Source organism: Galeopterus variegatus, unplaced genomic scaffold (genome assembly GCF_000696425.1).
Source record: "Galeopterus variegatus unplaced genomic scaffold, G_variegatus-3.0.2 Scaffold8561, whole genome shotgun sequence".
Lineage (NCBI taxonomy): Eukaryota > Metazoa > Chordata > Mammalia > Dermoptera > Cynocephalidae > Galeopterus > Galeopterus variegatus.
Genome location: NW_007734672.1, coordinates 27,345 through 50,513, shown reverse-complemented (window position 1 = coordinate 50,513; position 23,169 = coordinate 27,345). Strand labels below are relative to the sequence as shown.

Sequence of the window (23,169 nt, the reverse complement as noted above, 5' to 3'; positions counted from 1 at the left end):
TATGGATTATAAGGGGAAAATGAAAAATAAAACAAACCCATCTTGCAATAAATATACAATTTAAAAGTGACATAAAAACCTGATAGCATATAATATAAAGGGTTTTATGGTTTTTTAAGTAAAATATTCAAAATGGCTAAATGACAATATGGTGAAACATAATTTATATAAACAATGTGGTGGGAAATGGGGGCATAGCAGAATGATGGATCTATTTATCAGGTATATACAACTGATGCTATAGTTTAATCTAGCAATAGTATTTATACAATATCTATAAAAATGAATGAACTGAGAATTCTTTAGGCAGTCATCCCAGGAATATTATTTTTCTTAATTATTATTTGATGAATATTAATGAATCTCAGAAAGCAGAATTTGAGGTTAAGTCTTTGACAGTTTCTGAAGTACAAATGTTTTACGTCTTCAATTAAGGGCTGATCCATGCACCTAAAGCCATCAGATAAGCTGAAGATTCTCTGGGGAGTTACGTGCAAGATGGTTTACTCGATCAATAATGAGATACAGAGCCTTTAGCCTTTTGAACACAAGGTCACTTGTAAGCCAGGACAGGGGTGAGCAAAAGTCATTATCGGTCAATACCTTACAAGAGGTAAAATGAATTGCTTAGCTCTGTTCAGTTTTTATGGTCATTTTATAGCTATCTGTTAATCAGTTATAGATCCAATAGGTGACCCTTTACCACTAAAGTTCACTTATCCTAACCAAGATCAAGGTGGTCTTTCAAACCATAGAAGCAAAAAAAAAAAATCTATGAGTGTCACTATTCCTGTTGTTCATTAAACTCTATTCATCTACATTAAATGTAAAAAAAGAATTTAAAATTGTACACTAAATAGAAATATTTTACTTAGATTTTACTGAATTACTATTCAGCTCTAAGCCAAAGCTAGCCATTTCTGTCTTTTCCAAATAAAGCTGTAATGTCTTTTTCTTAGTACTGAAAACCACATTTGAATTATGAAAAGTGTGTGGTTTCCTTGCTCTTTTTAGTAACTAATTGCTGCTTGGATTGTCTGTGCTGGACCTTTTTACTCTTTTACAAATGCAAGGCTTGTGGATTGTTCTGTAGTATATCTGAGAAATAGATGCTTTGTACTTCATATCAGTCAATTGGGGATGCTGAGTATTATGAGTCTTATTTTAAATAAAACCCCATATTATGTACTCTCTAATAGGTCAACAATATGCCTGTAGAAATGAATGGCAAAGATTGAGAAAAGTAAAAAGTGTTAAGACCAAGTAGTTAGTAGTTCAGGGAAAATTTATGTCTTGTTTCCAATCCTTGTGTCCTGGGTCCAGGATTAGGGACACCAGCACATATCTACAATAAAACATAAACAAACATGCACCAGGTTTCCAGTTTTCCAATTCTCAAAGAAAACATTCCATGATTGAATATTTAACGAGAGCCTAAACCTGACACAGAAGTTGACAGATTAATTATGCATAGATCTAGCTTTTAAATAAAAAATAACAGACCATAGGCAAATTGACAGACAAGAACATTCTTGCTTTCCTTAATAATCTCAGCACCTAAGAGAGTGTCTTGCACAGATTGAGGATTTTGGTAATGACTGACTGAATGAATACATAAGTGAATGAATGAACCATTATGACTTAATTTATATATCTTCCGAAGAGTCTGCTGTGGAACTTCACAGATTACAGAGATTAATTGAAGCCTGAGGATCAGAGATTTGCTGGAGAAATTAAATCATAAATCCCATGAAGCATCTCTACTAAAAAAAACAACCATAGAAAACTCTGATCGATTTAGTTCTCTGTTACCTACAGCTAGTATACTTTTGCACTACAGTAAAAGTTTAAGAGCATTATATATGATCCCATTTTTTTTCATGAGACTATACTTTTTCTTCATCTATTTTTCAGTGACAGAATACTAATTGCCCCCAACCACTAGAAGATAAGGATTGGAAAATAGGGGAAGGACGGTTCTGATTATTAATTTCATTAGTTGGTATCTCTGGTAGAAGTTCTAACAGCAGAATTATAAGTGAGTTCCTTGCATACCTGTATAATACAATTATTTATGCTTTCCTTTTTTGTTATTATTTATAATCATTGAGATTAATTTCAAATAATGATAAAGCTGAAGCGTATTTATAAAAATAGGGATATATATGTGTATATGATTTTCATAATTCAGTTTGTGATGCATGAAAGGACAGAGACACTAAATGAGGTGTTTGTGTGTGTGCATGTGAATGTGAACTTGAACAAAATGTTGCTTTCCGGATAAGGCACAGTGGAAAATAAGTATCACAAAATTTTTCCTCAATTTCCTTATGTAGTAGAACAAAATGTTAAACTCCTTCACTCAGACTATACAAACAAAATTCCATAGTCTCTATCATCAACATGATGTTTCTTTTTGAAATCAATGAAATATGAAACAGGAGTGTACCCAGGAAAGGAAAGTTACTTCATGTTTTTCTCATGGGTTTTCCTGATAATAATTGCCTGTGTTTTCCCATTTACCCTTAGCTTCGTCAGAGACCCTTCACCACTCCCGTGGACCCATCCTACCAGAGGTCACAGATCACAAAAAACTTACAGAAACAGGAAATTGAACTTCCTAAGTCCACTACAAACACAGAAAACTGTTTCCTCTACACATCTCAAATTGGCAAAGCTCTGTCTTAGCAGATTCAGTGTGAAAGCAACTGTCGAGTAAGCTAGAAGAACTTTGTCCCCCAATTTCACATGAGCTTTGTTGCTTCAAACTCCTGAGATGAAGGGAGCAAGGTTATTTGTTCTGCTTTCTAGTTTATGGAGTGGGGGCATTGGACTTAACAACACCAAGCATTCTTGGACTACACCTGAGAATGGAAACTCCCAGAATATGACCTCTGCTTCAGTTCCTCTAAATAAAATACAAAGTCACCAAATGCTGCCAACCACTCGGGTCATGTCAGCAGAGACAGCTACAACTCCTGAGACAAGAACTTCTGAAGAGAGTCTTCTAAAATCCATACTGCCTCCTGCAGAGACAAGTGCACCTCCCAAGGGTGTGAGAAACCAAACTCTCACACCCACAAAGAAGACAGAAGAAGGGGGAGTGAAATTACAAAACCCTGCCCTCCCAACCGAATCTACTAGCATCAAGTTCAATCCTGGAGCGGAGTCAGTAGTCCTTTCCAACTCTACGCTGAAATTTCTTCAGAGCTTTGCCAGAAAGTCAAATCAACAAGCGATCTCTCTAAACTCAACTGGAGGCACGGGAAATAGATCCCCACGGGAAACGTACCTCAGCAGAGGTGACAGCAGTCAAAGCCAAGGAACCAGTTACCCAAAATCAAGCTTCGAAACAACTAGAGGAAAGTAAGAATAATTCTTTTCTTTTCTTTCTCTAACTATAAGGTCTATACAATTGCAAGGTAACAGTTTAAACTACTTCACTCCCAGAAAATTATTTCAGGTTTGAGATGAAATTGGATCATATTTGTAGTTTCACCATTTCAGTTAAACAAGGTTATTATTACCTTATGTAACGGGGAAAAGATGAACAAATAAAATGCAGCAATTTTGTTTTAACTGAAATAGTCAAAGTCTCTATTCACTTAGCAAGATGCTTTTACTTGAGATAGTCACCACCAAACAAAGTAGCACCGTGTTGGCTGTTAGTTTATTTAATTCAACTCAAGGGTATGTTGGTTATGCTCAGAACTATAACCACAATGTGAAAGAAAAAAATCAACAAAATTGGGACATATACAGATTTGAAAATTGATCTGAAAATTTAAATAGTGGTGTTGTGTATAGTATACAATTACCAAAGATTAAACCAAGCAGAACTGGGATGTTCCTGGCTTCAGTACTATCTAGATCCATGACTTTGAGCTAGTCAGCTCATCTTCCTGAACCTGTTTCTTCATATTTAAAATACCAATATGATACAGGGAATGCAGATAAAAAATACAACTTTGCAGGGTTATTGTGCAGAGCTGAATTAACTAAATGTGCATAGGTGCATGCCTCTCATAGAGTAGGTATTCAACAAATTACATGTTACTAGTACTGTTATTATATTGAGTCATGCTGTCATCGTAAATGTGATGATTCAGAAAAGCCTATTTTCCAATTGATTTTGATTTAAAGTTAGAGCAATTGGAATTGTTGAAATAAAATAATAAAACAAAGCTTGTCAAGGAAGGCTTTCAATGGGACCAAAAACCAAACCAAAACAAAGATTGATTTTGATTTAAAGTTAGAGCAATTGGAATTGTTGAAATAAAATAATAAAACAAAGCTTAAAAGGGTATTGTCAAGGAAGGCTTTCAATGGGACCAAAAACCAAACCAAAACAAAGAAAAAAATACCTGTGCAGTCAAATGTTTTATTCATTTAATGTTAAGTCATCTGTATGTTTGGAATACCAGAAGTTTAGTGTTACAAAACTAAACTTACAAATACCTTTTAACTATAATAAAGCAATTTCAAGACATCAAACATGCTTTGGGAGCTACATTGAGTTAAGTATCTTACTAATAATGTAATAAAATTCCAGTTAAAAATAGTGGTTGACACCTGCTATATGAAAGGCGTTTTGTTAAAGCTGTTTTTGATACAAGGATGAGGAGAGAGACATGGGGAAGAGTACTAGCCAAAGAATTCATATTTGTGCATTCTTTATTATGCAAGTCTTTTTTACTGTATTTCAAAGGATATCAAATTTTTGAAAATGTATAAGTAAATTTGATTTCCACCAAAAACTTATTCACTTGTTGGAATTTGGAACAATCCCAATTTACTGTAAAACAAATGCTGTAGATTACAAAATGTAAGTCATGGGATGTGTAGATTTTGCCTGTAACAGACATTTAACAGATACGTATTACTCATTCTCATTTGGGTGGAAAACAGGAGCTTGTCTAGTAAATAATAAAGACAAATGCCATTTATTGAGAGCCTTTTCTAAATCACTTACATGTATCACTTCTACTAATTATATTTTATTAGCATTTGTAATTCAATTTTTTTAACTGATTACCATAGAATCCTTTGACATTTATGAGAAACTATGTGAGTTTTTCAGAGATGCTGTAGTCAGGAGCTTTTTTTAATGGAATAGGAAATAGAATTTTAAAAAATACCATAGAATCCTTTGACATTTATGAGAAACTATGTGAGTTTTTCAGAGATGCTGTAGTCAAGAGTTTTTTTAATGGAATAGGAAATAGAATTTTAAAAAAAATTCTAATTAAAATATCACCTAAATTTTATATAGCATATAGAAAGTAGTATATAGTTGTGTCATAATTAGAACTAGTAATTAATAGTTTGGCAAATATTAGTTTCTAAATAGATGCTAGTTGTTTTATCTAAGGCCCTCACTTTCAAAGCATGAGAACACTTGCTTATTTGATAATTGTTCATAAATTCCCTATCAATGCACTGTTCTAGGCTCTGGGGATACATAGAATTAAAAAATAACAATTCCTGCTTCTAAGGAATATTTCCTATAAAAAGTGAACAACAACATATATCAGATTTCAAAAAATTCAATATATGTTACAAGATATATTAAAAGATATTAAAGGATATTAAACCAGATATTAAAGGTGTAACTTAATGAACAGAACTTCAATGAAAATAATCTTAAATTTTTTTATGGACAAGTACCAACTACACTTAGAAATTTTACAGCATGAAATCCTAAAGAGCCTGAGGTTTTCTTTTAGTAATTCTTTCCATTAAGTCCAAGGCAATGTAAATGACAATGGTATTAGGGAAAACGTAGGTGCCTCTCTTATGGACACAGTGCTGAAGTCTTGATAAGGTCAAAAGAATTCTTTCATATTTTTATTTGATTAGCAAATAGTAATAATAATGATATCAAACCCTTATATAGCATTTGTTTCTAGTGCTCTACTGTTCTGAGTGAAATATATGTATGTATATATTCACTCATTTAATTGTTACCATAATTCCATAAGGAAGAGGAAGATTCTATCATTATTTCTTTACAGAAAGGTTAAGTAACTTACCTAAGATTACTTAGCTAGCAAACTTCAGGACAAAGATTCAAACCCAAGCTGTCTGGCCTCAGAGTCATAGGTCCCAACTCCTGTGCTACACTCCCTGTGCAGGTACAGTCTATTATCCCAAGTGGGCAAAGAGGAGTGACCAGTTCACTTCCCTGCTTATGAGCCTTCAGAGGCTATTTTTGCCTCTAGAATACAGCCCAGATTGCTTATCCACTTAATCATACAATGCTGTCCGTGGCTGGCTCCTGCCCACCTCCAGAGCCTCATTTTCTGTCACTTTCTGCCTATTTAAATTTGTAGTTCTCTCGTCTACAATATGCTACCTGTTTGTCTCTCTGGCTACCATGATCTTCTTTTCCCACCACCTACTCTTTTTACACCTAATAATAATACTTCCAGGCAGCCTTTTCAGGCTAAGTTTGGTGGCCCTTCTAACTTCTCTGTGGCTCTCTGAAATCTTCTGTCACACACTTACAATGGTGTATAATAATTATAATGAACTTGTGATCTTTTCGCATATAGGGACATATTTTCAGTGCTAGCAAAGTCTCTGGCTTACATTAATTACACAATAAATATTTAATCAAACTGAATGTGAGATATAAGGGTCAATATGTAAATATAAAGAAGAATTTTTTTCCAGAAGAAATATTCTTATTTTTCTACGAAAAACCTGGCTAATTTGGGATAAACTCATCTTAGTTTTTTTCCCCCCTTACAGTTCATAGAATTTTATAGTAATTCTTAGTTAGAGGAATACTTATGCCTATGACAGGTTCTTTTCCATAGGATTATCTGGCATCCTTTTGTCTCATCTTGTATCTTCTCTCGTTTTAGCACGGCAGGAACTCCTGGCTACAATACAGCTGTGGTTTCCTGTCTGGCATAGTGGGTGTTAGTCAATGACCAAGCTTTGAAATAGGCAGGATAAAAAGAAGAAATAAGGGCTAGTGTATTTATGTGTAGAACAAGTATTTGCTGAACTCCTAATCTGTCCCCAGGACTGTGCTTGGGCTAGGAACAAAACAGTGAACAAAAACTCCAACATGTTTTGTGTTCATGGAACCTGCAGCCCAGTAAGGGATGTGAGGAGAAAAAACAATGAATCTCAAATGCTTATGTTAAATCAAACAGTGATGGACACTCCAAATAAAGCTTATGAGAGTGTATAACAGGGTGAATAGCCTACCCCTTCTGAATGGGTCAGGAGGCCTTGTTTCAGAGGATAATAGGTGAAAAAAAGGTATTGATATAATCCAACTGCCCACTTAACTTCTCCCACATTTCCCCATCCCTGAACACATGTGTCTTGATGTTTACCATCTGAGTGAATGACAAAATCCGTAACTACGAACTTTGAATATATCTTATTGATATAATCCAACTGCCCACTTAACTTCTCCCACATTTCCCCATCCCTGAACACATGTCTTGATGTTTACCATCTGAGTGAATGACAAAATCCGTAACTACGAACTTTGAATATATCTTTGACATTTTTCTCTACTCCTTGATTTTTATTTAATCTATCAAAAAATCTTCTTGTCCCTACAATATATGCCAAATCTTTCAGCTTCCCTACACCTTAGCGGCTACCATGTTTCCTAGTCACCATTATCCACTAATCTCCTAACTGGTCCACATCCTTCCATAATTCATGCTTCATACCCATGAGAGATCTTTTGAACATTTAAGTAGGATGAATGCATTTCTTAATGTAAAACTTCATTATTGTAAGTGACACATTATTTTAGGTACTAACAAGAAAAAGTATGACATCATACTTTCCTATATATAATTTTTAGATTTATTTAACTTTTAGACTTTGAGATTTTTTTATCATATGTCATTCTTTTGCCAAGTTAAAATCAAAATATAAATGAAACTGGTTAAGACTTTTTTTTTGTTGTTGTCCTTTTTGAGACCGGCCACACTGCGCTCAGCCAGTGAGCACACCGGTCATCCCTATGTAGGATCCGAACATGCGGCGCCGCTGCGCTCCCAGCGCCACACTCTCCCAAGTGCGCCACGGGCTCGGCCCTGGTTAAGACATTTTTAAGGCAATGGCAATAATTACTGTTCTACCAATAATGACTGAAAAACACCATTAATTTTTTAAAACATTCCAGATTTCAGAGATGTGTGTTTTAAAATCTGTGAGACTGGGTATTTCACTCACTGTCACTTGGTATTTCACTCACCGTCACACTCCACGCTCACTCCACTTCATTTCCTCCAGCCTCACTGGCTTTCCTTATGTTTGTTGAGCATGTCAAGTTAATGTACATCTCAAGGAAACTCCTGTTTGCTCTTGCTGCAACGTGCTTCCTTCGGCATTTAGAATTAGGGACTCCTTTTCCACTTGCAACTTCAGCTTTAATGTCACCTGAAAGAGATCGTCTCTGGCCACTTGATGTAAAGTTGGCTATCCTCTCACTTGCTATTCCTTATCTAGTAACTCTTATTATTTTTTCATAGCACTTACTTAAAAGTATTCGGTCTATTTATGTAGACAGTTGTGTATTCTATGTCTTCCCCCAATAGAACATACATCCCATGAAGACAGAAATCTTGCCTTATTTATTATTCTGTTCACTGTGTAGATTAGTGCCAGGCACATGGCAAAAGCTCATTCTGTGGAATGACGAATTATTGCATGGGTTTGCAGCTCAGAAGGGAGATCAAGACTAGAGATCTGAATTTGGGGAAGCATTGGTGTATAGAAACATATTGACATGGGTGTGGATGATTTTGAAAGAAAGAGGAACCTAGAATTATGATGGGAGAAACTCTTATATTTGATGGACCAATAGTGATGGATATCTGCTATGGAGCCTTAAATGGAGCCAGAGAATTTTCCATAGTAATTATTTTCTTTATCTCATTACCTTGCTATTTCAACTCGCTAAGTTACCACTGAATAGTTTTCTAGGAAGGAAACTAGAAACGTGGTGTCACAGAGCAAAGGAAGAAAATATTTCAAGAAGGAAGTAAGTGATCAACAATGTACCGTACTGCTAAAAAAGACAAAGTGAGGACTGAAAAGCATCCACTATTTTAGTGACATGGAGATGATAAGGCGTTAAGTGAGCTCTGTGCTCTGGCCTGAGTGAACTGGGGTGTGAAGGAAGGTGAAAAAAGAGACAACATCTATAGACAACTCTATCGAGGAGTTTTGTTTTGTTCCAGAATCCAAGGCTAATACATACAGTTTCTATTTTTGTTTTGTTTTTGTATCTTTTTTATATTTTGTTTTATGTATAGAGGGGTCATAAATATGTTCAAATATTAATAAGAAGGGCCAGAAGGAATATAAAAGTTGAATATGCAGAGTTTGCTGAGTTTAATGACTTAATTTCCTTTAGAATTTCATCAGTTATATTCTTTTTCTGTAAGCTACATAACTTGTTCTGTATGCAAAGAGGTGGCTTAAATTAAATGACTTCTAATGTAATGTCTAAAATGATAAGTTCTACACATCTATTATCAGGCTACTTGTAAATTTTAAAAAATAAGTAAACTTTAAAAATTGTCTTAAAATTACAAAAACAACCATTAACTTAATTCTGATGTCTATCATAATATGCATCTTTTCTGTTCATTTTGTGTGAATTATGAGTAGATTTCAGATGTGAAGTATCTAATCATTTAAATTCATGTGTTGTTCATAAAGTGATTATTAGGCTTAATAACATCCAAAGAGTATTATTCTACATGCTGTAAAGTTCTAAAGAGAAACCACTGTTCATTTTGTGTGAATTATGAGTAGATTTCAGATGTGAAGTATCTAATCATTTAAATTCGTGTGTTGTTCATAAAGTGATTATTAGGCTTAATAGCATCCAAAGAGTATTATTCTACATGCTGTAAAGTTCTAAAGAGAAACCGCACTGTCACATTAAAGAGTAGTTTTTGATATCCTTGGGAAATAAATACATCTATTGTATTACTAACCGTGAAAATAAACACTATGTAAAATATATCCGATATCCCAATTTTTCCTTATTAATTATTTTCTTTATTTCATTACTTTGCTACTTCAACTCACTAAGTTACTACTGAATATTATAAATATATATTATATTCTATATGCTAGAATTTAATAGGTGCTTATATAGTCCAAGTAATTAAGTGAGAAATTTGTGCATTTCTGCCCCTTCTGCATTTTTTAATATAAAACTGTAATTTAAGAATTTATTACTTAGAGAGAAATGCTAAAAGAGTAAGCTTGCAGGAACAACTAGGTTAAGCATAGAATTAAGCATCACAGCATCCTTAGCCTGCTTTTGTGGTCTGCACACTGGGAAAGCCTGACACCTACTGGAAGGCATACAGTTTACAATGCCCCTAAATATGCTGAAGTCAATCTGAGGGAAAAATAAAATCAGGTAAAATAAAACAAATTTATGGAAAAGATTATATTAAAGATTGATCTTAAGAATCATTATTTATTTTAAATATAGGTATACACTAAAAGAAAATGAAATACAAACATAAGTTATTATTTTTTTTGTTTGAAAAGGAAGCGGTCATTTTCTTAAGGAAATAAATATTAAGATGAACTTGTCTTTTGAACTATTAGCCAGAGCTAAATATGAAAAAATCTAGTCCTTTATTTAAGTGTGATTTACATATCAATAATTTTTTTACTAAATCTAAATTCTTGCTTCCCTTTTCTAATATTTCTTCTTTCATATTGTACATATTTCCCTTGAACTACTTTCTCATTTATGACTGGTGAACTACATGTAAATCCTACTCTCTCAAATTAATAATTTAATAAAGGTCTTTTCTTTTCAGCTTGATTGAAAAAAGTAAATATTCTAATAAAATAGATTCTGGAACACATTGGAAGTATTTATGCTCATGACTTCTTAATACTATAGAGATATTTCGAATGTATTTCTCCTGAGAGCTAAGCTTCATCATCTGAATTGAACATGAATGATGATAGTCTTTGGTATTGGTTTTCTGGAAATTATTATTGACTTGGAACATATAAGCAATTATGGTTAAGATGAATTTATCAAGTCATTAAAGAAACAAAAGAAGAGCCATGTCTTCCTGTATATGAGGCAAAAATATTGGGGCCATATATATGCTCCCTTCATAAAAAAAATCCCACTTAATGCTGAATCATTTAACTATTATTAGCAGTTGCAGCAGCAGCATCGAGTGTCTTACGTGTATTAACTTTTTTCGTCTCACGACAGTCCTGTGAGGTAGGTCATGTTATTACACTCACTGCACAGATGAGGAAGCCACGTTTCGCAGACCAGGTCATGGTAATACGTTGTAGAGTCAGGGTCTGAAAACGGGCATCCTGGTTTCATTTTGCTCATGAGGGTGTTTCCACCTCTCCTCTCCCCAGCCTCCCGCTTAATTCAGCAATAGAAAAAACAAACTCTAGACACAAAAATGTACTCTTCTTTATTTGCCTCCATGTGTACAGTAAAAAAGAGAATAAAAATCTTACTTAGCAGGCAGTTGTTTATGACCTCCTAATTCTGACTTACGGAGGCAGAAAAAGTGCGTGTATGATGGTTATTATGTTGAGAGAAATCCCTCATCCCTCCCCCCTTTTTCTTCTTTGTCCATTTCCTGTTCTCTTTTGTCCCTTCGATCTTTTCATTCTTTCCTGTATTTAATTCTTCCTGTCTTTCTTTTTCACCTCCCTCTGATTTTGGCAAGAGGTATGCAAAATTATTATTTATGGCTTTTCATTACTTTTTTCAGTATGTATATATGCATTTCTTTATTTTTATTGTGGTAAAGTAATATAACATAAGATTTACCGTTTTAACCATCTCTAAGTGTGAAGTTCTGTGGCATTAAGTGTGTTAAAATTCTCCAGCAGCCATCACCATCATCTGTCACCAGAACTTCATCTTCCCAAACTGAGACTCTGTGCCCACTAGGTAATAACTCCCATTCCTCCTTCCTCCCAGATCCTAGCAACCACCGCTCTATTTCCGTCTCTATGAATTTAACTAGTCTAGGTACATCATATCAGCGGAATCACACAATATTTGTCCTCTAGTGACTAGCTTATTTCACTTAGCATAATATCTTCAAGGTTCATCCATGTTGTAGCATGTGTCAGAATTTTCTCGCTTTTTAAAGCCAAATAATGTTTCTTTGTGTGTGCGTGTGTGTGTGTGTTTACATTTCTGGCTACTGTGATACATGGTATTTTAATGATGCTCTCAAATTAGGATAGTGTGCTAGGGAGAATATTTACCTTGACTGGTGGTGCTTTCTAAAAATCTGTTCTCTTTTTACTAACTTAGAACAACGTACTTATCCTCAGTGACTTAATAATTGAACTGTTGAACCAAATGTGGTGGCTTTATTTGATTTTTCTCCCTGATTACTGACATCAACAAAAACACATTTGTTAAGATATAATCTTGCCTGTTAAACTTGATTTTTCTCTTAAACTCCTTTTTACTAACTTATACAAAAAAAGAAAGAAAGAAAGAAAACTTTCTTAGGCTTATGGATTTGAGAATGAAATGAGCAGGTTGAATTTGCAAAAGTAGTAAACAGTTGTCAGTAAAAATACACGACTACCTGTGATATATTAAAGATATGTTTATCTGACTATTTGGTGAGATTTAATTGTTATGGACTTGGGGGGTTTAGTGTACAATGATGTACAACATGGTCATTTCATAATTTTACTATTAGTAATTATCAAACTTAGCTTAATTGAATTTCTGTTGGGATGGATTTCCATGCAGTAGTAATCTTATGATTAAGACAACAGTGTTCTTCATGAGATCAATTAGTGAAAATTTGAATGAGTTATTTTCTTATTATGAAGGATTAATTAATACTCATATTTTTCTCTCTAAATTAAATCTCATCAGAGACTTGATTCTTTCCCTGAGGCATTTATAAATTCATGAATACATGTATATGTTGTTGCCATTTGCAATTGGTGGACATCATTAGGTACAAGGTAAAGAAGCAGTCATTTGAGATCTTACACTTTCTCAGGTCAGGGAGACGTGGGTGGGTACGAGGTGAAGTGTGGGAGGCTGCTGTGAGAGTCCCAGATAATCTTTGAGGAGAGAGCTAAGTTTTAGAAGCAGCCATGTCTGTCTTGCTTTGTTTCATTTTTCTCTTGTTCCCCCAAACATAAAGTCTTCTCTAACTTCTAAGAGAGAGTTGTATACCATTGGTTTGGCTTATGGTGGAAATTTTGCTGGTTTACATTGACTTCTAGTGAACATCCTCAGGACTTGGTATTTTCATACTATTGCGTTAGTACAAGCCACAGGTTATCAATATGAAAGTTTAAACATTTAGCCTCCTGGGGACTAGATAACAAGCAATTTATTACTTTGGGTTCTAAGAACTAGTATAACTGAACAATGTTAATTCTTAGATTGTTGCCCTTTATTTCTGAAAGAAAATATTCTTTGTGGTCATTATCTGAAGGCATCCTTGTTGCTTTTATCCACTCTCACTCAGTTCAGGATAAAATGGATATGATTGAGCCATGATTTGGGCAATTAATGGAAGTTTTTCCTATTTTAGTCTTTTCACTAGCTTCCCTGAAAGATTGGGTTTCTAAAATGTCAAAAAGAAAAGTACAGTAGACTGTTTATTTACAGTGCCTTCCCTTAGTCTATTATCCAAGAGCTTTCAAGTTTTATAAGTCATAATAGAATTCTTTTCCATCTTCTGTTTTATATGTTCAACAAGCTAGGTCTTTGCTCATAACCAAAGATGTCTGCTTTTCCCTAGAACAAATCTTTTACCTGTTAACTTGGAAAATCCAAAGAATCAATACAAGCTTTTTTCAGTTCATGTTGCTGCACAAAGGAAACAGAGTTATTACCCTTAAAGAGAATCCCAGATGCAGTCTGCTGGATGGAGGGTTATGACCCCATGGAAAGCTAAACACTTCAAAGTAACTGCTCTCCATCCACCATAATCAGTCTGGAAAGGTACAAAGGATTTCTAGGTCTAAGCAAAACGCTTGTCTGGGAACATTGCTTTTGCCTTTAGACTGCCTGTCACCATTTTGCCATGAGTAATTTTCTATTTTTAAACCTATGTTTTCAGATAATTTAGTTTTAAAATTATATTTACATTTTTAATATCCTTTAATGAGCTTATTTCTTTGGTAGCATAAACCTAATTAGGAGTCACACCAGGGGCTCTTTTGCTGTGGATAGTTCTTTCAATTTACACCGGATCAAAGATTGCTGGGCCATGAGCAATCTGCAGATCTGCTTCTCTGCCTCCTAAACTATTCTAGTCAGGAGGTTTCACTATTTAGGAGTTTAAAAGGTCTCTGCAGATGACACTGACATTTCGTCTCACAGAGAAAAAATATATTTTGTTTTCAAAACCCTGAGTGTGTAGAGATGGTGGTACTTTTATTTTTCCTGCCCCACACTCCACCAACAAATGTTCGTATGACAGACAATTGAATTCTGCTTCGATTGAAGCTAGTCATTCTCAGGAATTAGGATCATCACTGGATTTGCACGAGGAATCTAGTGCACTTTTTTACAGATCCTTTTATTTGGTTCTCGTAATTTTAAATCTTCCTTAATTTTATTTCTTGCTTTTTCCAGTTATTCGTTTCACATTACTTTTGCCTCAAGTACCACCATGCTTTAACAAAATGTGCCAATGTGTCTTTTTATCTTTTTAAAGGCCTGAATTTTTAAACATTGCATTCAAAAGAACCTGACAAAATAATTTCTGTGCTGGTCCATTTATCTGCCTTAGATGGATAACAATGCGGAATGATTAAGTCAAGTTAATTAACATATTTATTTTTCTTATCAGTTGTTTTCTGTAATTTGTGTATGATGTACTTAAGTGAGGTTTTATTTTGTGTTTATCCTCTTGGAATTCACTGAGCTTCTTAGATATGAGGGTTGATTTTTTTTTTTATCAAATTTAGAAAAATTTCCTTTCTTTTCCTTCAAATATTTATTCTGCCTCAATTTCACCTTCTGTCCTTTTTGAGAGCTCTAAGTACATAATGTTAGACAACTAAGTTTTTGTACATTTAAAAAAATTTTTTTTCTTCTGTGCTTCAGATTGGATGGTTTCTATTGCCCCATGTTCAGGTTCATTGATCTTAATTTCTTTGTACTTAAGTGAGGTTTTATTTTGTGTTTATCCTCTTGGAATTCACTGAGCTTCTTAGATACGAGGGTTGGTTTTTTTTTTTTTATCAAATTTAGAAAAATTTCCTTTCTTTTCCTTCAAATATTTATTCTGCCTCAATCTCACTTTCTTTCCTTTTTGAGAGCTCTAAGTACATAATGTTAGACAACTAAGTTTTTGTACATTTAAAAAAAATTTTTTTCTTCTGTGCTTCAGATTGGATGGTTTCTATTGCCCCATGTTCAGGTTCATTGATCTTAATTTCTTTTTTTTTTTTTTTTTCAACATAGTTTCTTTGTTTCTAACTCCTTAACTTGGAAAATATTAGCAAGTATCCAAGGCCTAAATAAGGAGGGGTATTTTAGACCAGGACTGTGGTGTACCTAATAATTCTCTTTTTCGTTAGTTTTTTAATGTTTTAATTTTTTGTTGTTGTTGAAACATAGTTGATTGTATGTATCTTTGGGACATAGATTTGAATATCAATAGCTGTGTGCAATATGTGATGCTCAAATCGGGACAATTAGTATAACCAACATTACACTGTGTAATTGTTTTTCGTGGCCTTTTACCAGTTCCTCTCTTACCTCCCTTCCCCCTCCCCCTTTCCCACCTTTGGTAAACCTCAGCTCTGTTCTCCAAACTTTTGTTAAGCACATTCAGTTAATTTTTAATTCATATATTGTGTGTTACTTGTTCTATTTAAGTGTTAACTGTTTAAAGTCACTGGTTGCTAATTCCAACATCCATGTCATCTCTGTTTTGTTTTGTTTTTTCTATTGACTAGGTTTTTACTCCAGATATTGGTCTTATTTTCCTCCTTCTCATATCTAGTTTTGCTTGTTTGTTATTTTCTTCATACCGAGCACTGTGGATATTATTTTATTAAAGAGGCTGAATTTTGTTGTCTGCAAGCACAAGATAATATTCAGCCCAAGATTCAAGGGAACCCCTATGTTGACTTTTAAAGTGACATCTCCATCCAGCCCCCTCATTTCATTAATCTTCCCCACATATTTTAACTACCTCAGTAGTCCCAAACTGAGATGGCTGTTTCCTTCACCTGGTGCTATGTCTTTGGGATCTACCCCTCTGTGATGCAGTTTGAAAACTGTTCCCAAGCAGGCAGAAAACTAGATTGAACATGGAGCTCATATTAATGTTTCCCTACTTCCAAGAATCGGATCACTGCATTGTCTGCTGTCCAGCATCCAAAAACTGTTGCTTTATGTATCTTATCCGTATTTATAATTTTTACTATAGGAAAAATAAAGCTGCTATTCTGTTATGGCCAGAGACAAAACTCTCTGAAATTCATGTTTTTCTTTTATAACATAAAAAAAAATTATAGAATATGCTTGTTTAACTCCTCATATCAAACTACGGTTTTATGGGTTTTTTTTTTTTAATGTATTGAATTTTCAGATTAATGTGAGGAGAGTTCACATATCTGTATTGGGTTTTCTTGACAATTAACATGATTTATTGGACTTTCTTAAAGGTCTTTCAATAAAGCTTAAAGTTTTTACATATTACATCTTACACTTCTTTTGCTGTATTTATTCTTAAGTGCATTCTTCTCATTTTTTTGGTATTGTAAATAGTTTCTTTTTTGAATTTGTTGTTGATACTTAGAAATGTAACTGATCTTAATCTTGTGGTTAAATTGATATAAATTAATTTTTTATTAATTATAAAAAATTTATATTGAACCTAATTATATCACTGAACTCTCATTAATTATCATAATTTGCATCTAAAATATTTTGTGTTTCTTTATTTGCAATCATATCATTTACTGCTAATAACAGTTATTTTTTTCCTCTTTTTTGATCTTACAACATTTATTTATTTATTTACCTATGTCTTAATGCATGGTATTCAGTGTAATAGACCTACATCTGAATGTCTGATTGCAGTACTAATATTCATATTTGCTACAAGGGCAATCTAGGATTTTGAGTTATCTTACAGCTATGCATTGCAGATCTGGTTTTAACTGATTCATTCTTTATTTTGATCTTGCAGTGTTTTTTTTACTTTCCATGAGTAAAGCAATGAAGTAATAAGTTTTTTTTCTCTCTCATATCTAGATATTTGAAAGTTAGATATCTGTCTATAATAATGGTAGAAGTAGATATAGGTCTATGAAAATAATTTTGGTGAAAAAAAATTCTTTTTGAGAATGATTTTTTTTCCTAACAATAATGATCTCTTCCTTAGGAATTGGTGTGCTTATGTACATACCAGATTATCTCCTACAGTGATATTGGACAACCAGGTCACTTATGTTCCAGGTGGAAGAGGACCCTGTGGCTGGCCCAGTGGATCCTGTCCTCAGAGGTATGTAATGTTTCTTGGAAATAGCCATTGCTAGCACCATAATCATTGTGGCCAGGAATATATAAAATTAGTTATCCTAGGTACATATGTGTAGTAGTGTCAGGGGAGGGTTATTACATCAGACTAGGTGTATGATCTTCAGTAAGTTAAAGTACAGATACTAATAATACTCTCCTCATATGGTTGTTTTTAGAATCATATGAGATAATGCAGTAACATACTTAGCCTAATGCCTGGTGCATTGTGAGTGTTCAATATATGTTTAACTCTCATGCTTGTTTCTGTTTTTACTATCACTATTTCTTTTATTCTATGACCTAATCAACAATTCTGTTCCTTAATTTCTTAGGAAATTCATATACAATTTTGAAGATTTATTGATAATTTTCTTTTCATACTAGATCAAAGAGAAGTTCATAACTTGGCTCGTACTCTAAAATTTGGAAAGCCACTAATTGCAATTATGTGTGGTAAAGCAGCTGAGTGGGGCCTATCTTCTTGTGTGCATTTTAATGACCCATGTTATTTGGTTTTTATCTTTTAAAAAATCTATGTGATTGTCCTACAATGTGGGGCTGAGTAATTGATAAATTATCTGAATTTATATAGTCACAATAGCTCAGCTGGGGATGTTTCTGAAGAGCCTGCAATAAACATAAAATTGTTATTCAGCCCATGATGGCTAATGTTATGCAAATTGTCATACAAATAACTCAGGCAATGAATCTGACATATTGACAGTCTGGAACAGTGCACAATAAGGATACATAAAATCAAGGTGTTTCTTAGTCCCTTGAGGAATAACTAAGGTTCATGGTCCAGAGAGCTAAGCACATCTTAGGGATTTGGGAGAACTGAGCTCCAGTTCTGCTTTCAGCATGTACTCCCTTTGTGACAGTTTCCTTGTCAACATGAGACACAAAGAATGCATTGTTAATTCTTTAGTAATGAAAATATTACCCCAGTAACCCATATCATACTGCCCTTGTAGTCAAGGTGAACTCTTTTGTTTTTCCTTCTCTTTAAAATAACCAGAAATATTCTACTTTATTCTCATCTCTTATCTTTTTACAACTTTGAATATGTCTCTCTATTCATTCACTATTTCAGTACTTATGCAATCTTTGTCACTTTTTCTTTTATTACCTCTGCACTGCATACAACAGATACTCAGTTTGCCAAAGCAGGAGCACTGATCCCAACAATAACTCAACTAAGTGCCTGAGCTCACCCCAACAGACTCTAAAAGTCCCTTTTCAAACTGCCTCACTTCTTATGTAGCTTTATCTTTTGGACTGGAGATGATATTTTACTGGACAGAGTTATTTACTGAATATAATTTACTAAAATAAATGTAGATAAATGATTAGTGTGCTTTTAGAGATGGAAAGAATCTGATAGCTCATTTTAAAACTGAGGAATAACCTTGGACATACTGAGTTACCTGTCACGTGATTGCAGAAACTAAAACCCAAGTCTCCTAAAGCCCAGTCTGCTACAGTGCATTTCCTCCACATAATCAGGGTTTACCCACTTGGATGACTGTTGTCCCCACATAATTGTACGTGATAGATTCTAGAATAATAACATGAGAGGCTAACCTACACAACATGGGGTAAAAATCTCAGCTCTATCACTTTTAGGTATGGGACTTTGAGCAAGTTATTTCATCTCTCTGTTTTCAAGTTCCTCATTAGCAAATCAAGACAATAATAGTACCTTCATCATAGATATAATATGAGGATTAAGCAAGATAATATGTACACATTTCATGGACCCATTTGATAAATATCAGCTAAATACTGAAGTCATATGCATAAGAATAATATGGCTAAATTGTATTTATGACTTGCATTTACATACATAGAATCTATAACTTATTACCATTCACTAATTATATTGATTGCTGTCTTGAAATGCTGTAGTTTCTTCATTTCCTTTTTGTGATTTCATCTCAGAAATAATATTTTTCATAGTAGATCCCTTCTCTTTCTATTTCTTTTTCTCAAAGAAATACTATGTGACAGAAAGAGTAGGTCATGTAATTTTAAATTTGGGAGATGAAAAAGTACAGGTTAATATAACTCTTTAAAAATTGGAATTAAAATAAGTGTTAGCATTGGTTTAGCCAAAAGCATTATCAAGGGAAAAAACTATGATATCTTTAGAAAATGTAATGATAGGTATGCATTTAAAATTCCAAATAGTATAACCACTAATTCTTTTTGTAATGTATTCAAAGAAATCTAAATTTAGCCGTAATATTAATGATAAAGATTATGATTATACTAATAACAGCTAACACTTACTACATGCTTATTATATTTCAGATATTGTTTCAAATATTTTACATTTCTTATCTCAACTGATAATATCATGTGTGAGACAAACAATTTATGTTGCCCCAATTGCTCTCCTCTCTAGATCTCAGAAATTATCCAATCCTGTCTACAGGATGCAACATAAAATTGTTACTTCATTGGATTGGAAATGCTGTCCTGGATACAGTGGACCAAAATGTCAGCTAAAAGGTATACTCTAATATTAATTTCATAATAATAATTAGAAATATAAAAATTTTGATTCCAGTAAAGAAAAGAATTGAATTTTCCCTTTAGTTCACATGTAACCAGACTACTAGTAGCTGTTACAGCACCCTAAAATCTCATAATTTATTCTTCAACTTCTCCCCCTATTTTTATGTAGGTTTTATATGTTGAGTAAATAGAGATTAGACTAAATATCTTACTCGTACTTAACTATATGTTATAGAGTCATGTCTTATTAAAATATAAGGATTACTAATTTTATCTTTTAAAATAAGTTATTATGATAAGTGACTCTATGTAAAAATAAGTCTACCCCCTAGTTTGGTTCCAGTTCAGTTATTTGAAATAATGTGCCTATAAATGAAATTCAATGTTAAAGAATATACAAAGTATTTCATGAATAATTCTCCTTTTTTCAAATCCTAATGGAACTGTTTTTTAACCTAGATTTTAAGAGTTTTCTGGTGGCAGCGCTGATCAAACACATAGTAACCTGCTGTGGCCTAACATCCATGTGAATATTATTTTGCTTTTGGCTTTAAACAGATTTCCTTTGAAAAATAAGATATGGCATCAGCATACATATTTTAAATGAATGAATATTACAAGAAAAGCCATTAGCAGTGGTGGGGAATTCAATCAACAGTGTAAGAGACTGTGATTAAAAATTAATGTAAGCGTGGAGAAACCATTATGATTCACATTAAGGAAAAGAAAATCATAATACAAAAGCCCTAGGAATCTTGCAGTTAGGAATATTATATATGGTTTAGCTAGTAGGCAAATTTCACTGTAATGCTATTTGTTCTGTGTCTGGCCTGAATTTCAGAAATGTTATAAAAATTCAATACATTTTCAGACTATAGCGTGAATATGTATTCCATTTATAATCAGGTAAAATAAACTTTGAAAGTTTATAAATATAATCTATACTGGAAATATTTGGAAATGGGGCAATTTAGTATATTCTAAAATGATCTAAATATGGCTCTGCTTTCAAAGGACTTTTGATTCCCATGAAGTGCACAAATATATTCACAATGGTAAAACATATTTGTTTCTAGTCTGTATTTAGCAAGCGGTTAAAAGTTCTAGACAATATTAAGAATTATATTTCTAAGGTCTGTATTTCTCTTTTTATATGAAGAAAGATATCTTGGGATTATTAACTCCATTATTATTTATTGAATATTTGAGTGTTTGTTTGCAGAGTACTTTTCTAGAAATTTAGGATGTCATTGCACACCTTATTGCACACACGCGGCAGAATATAGATAAGTGTCAAGGAAGATAGTCTATAGGCCAAAGAATATCATGAGCTGCAGCTGATGAGGACGCTGTTGATCCATGCTTCGTCCTTTTACACGTCTAATCGACCTTAATCACTATGATGGACTATGTATACGTAGGAAGAAAAAAAAAACCACATAGAACTCCATCATTGTAAATATACACAAGAAACTAGGGCTAATTGACAGTTTTGAATATCGACTATGTACTGTCATTCACTTTTTTCAAGTATTATATAAAACATTTAAATCGTGTGTGAGTGGCCTAGCTTTTACTGTTTTATGACACCATGCATTCTAATTGAAAGCAACCTGTGATATTTTTAAATACGACATTTGCAAATTGTTGTCTTGAATTTCCACTGACAAAAATGTCCCAGAACAGTTCTGATTATGACCTTCTGTCACAATAGTATAATTGGAACTATTCATAATTCAGGTATCTGCTGATCAAGCTATTGTGAAAAAAATCTCTTTTCCATTGAAATCTATGGTGGGAGTAATGTTCTGATGACAGATATGCCCATTGTGTCTTGTTGTCAGACAATCAATTCTAATACAGCTTTGATTCTAAAGGAACCTCCTGTTGCTTCCTACTATACTCAGACCATCCTCCCTTTCACTTTTATTGCAGTACATGAAAACTGTTGAATTTTTTATTAGTGCAACTGATGCACCGGTAATATCAAGAACCAGTGTCCCTTTGTCCCTGGAACCATTCTTCATTATCTCTATCCTGGGGGGAGGGTTTCACATTTCTCCCTTCTAATACCTACCCAATTACATGCCCGCCCCCCCCCACACCTTTTTATCACACTTTATGTATGTGCCAACAATCTTTTATTCTTACACCGGAGAGAAAATTGTCTCCCGTATAAGAATAAACAGTGTTTGACAACCCTGTTCACACTCTCTCTTATGACAAGCTGCCTCAGATATGGCAAGAATAATCAGCTTGGCTGATCCTTTCTTTAAAGCTCTTCTGAGCCCTGAAGGGTTCGGAATAACTTGGTTATGTAGCTTCCATGACAATTACTTCAGTGCTAGTTATTCAAAACTTCAGATTATTTATTTATAGGAAATTTGTAGAGTACCACATAAACTTCACAAATCTCTTCTCCACCAAGTTTCGTTCTCAGAAACAAAATTAATTTCATAAAATAAAAATAACCATTTTTTAAAATTTAGATTGTAGTAGGAAGATCTTTTAAATGTACAAGAAACATCAATAGAGAGGAATAAAATGAAGCTGTTTTCTACCCGTTTTTTTTTCTTTCCCCCACTCTGCAGATCCATCCTCAAACTGTTAGAAAGGGACGTTTGACTTAAAGTGTATGGGGCAATTCTCTCTGGTGTCTTATTCCACAATATGCTGATCTTCCACACATGCACTTTAGCTGTAATTTAGACAATCAAAGTTCTGGTAGTTATAGTTCTAGATTACCTTACTAAAAAATATTAATTGTACTATTGAAAGGAAACCAACTTTTTTTTTTCCTTTTTGTCTTTTTTACTGACCGGTAACGGGATCGCAACCCTCAGTGTCGCGCCCGTACCGGGGACCTGCAACGGGATTGCAACCCTCGGTGTTGCGCACGCACCACGCTCAGCCAGTGAGCGGGAACCGGTCTCCACATGGGATCCGACCCCTCGGTGGGAGCGCCGCTGCGCCCCCAAGTGGCGCACTCTCCAGTGCGCCACTGGGCCAGCCCGGAAACCAACTTTTTGAAAGCCTGAGTGAATAGAATTTTATTGGGAGATGGCAGTATCTCATTAGTTTTTATAGCTGAGTAGTATTCCATTGTGTAGATATACCAC

At 33.9% G+C, this 23,169-nt stretch overlaps 1 protein-coding gene across 1 annotated transcript in view; it reads left to right on the top strand.

Annotated features, from left to right (window-relative positions):
• The first annotated feature begins 2,693 nt into the window (after nt 1-2,693).
• LOC103608561 (multimerin-1-like) overlaps nt 2,694-23,169 on the top strand; it is a 45,799-nt gene continuing 25,323 nt past the window's right edge. Inside the window, exons 1-3 of the mRNA XM_008592983.1 lie at nt 2,694-3,366; nt 17,394-17,513; nt 19,938-20,044. Coding sequence (XP_008591205.1) covers nt 2,777-3,366; nt 17,394-17,513; nt 19,938-20,044 — 817 coding nt within the window. The 5' untranslated portion in view covers nt 2,694-2,776. The remainder of the gene's footprint in view (nt 3,367-17,393; nt 17,514-19,937; nt 20,045-23,169) is intronic.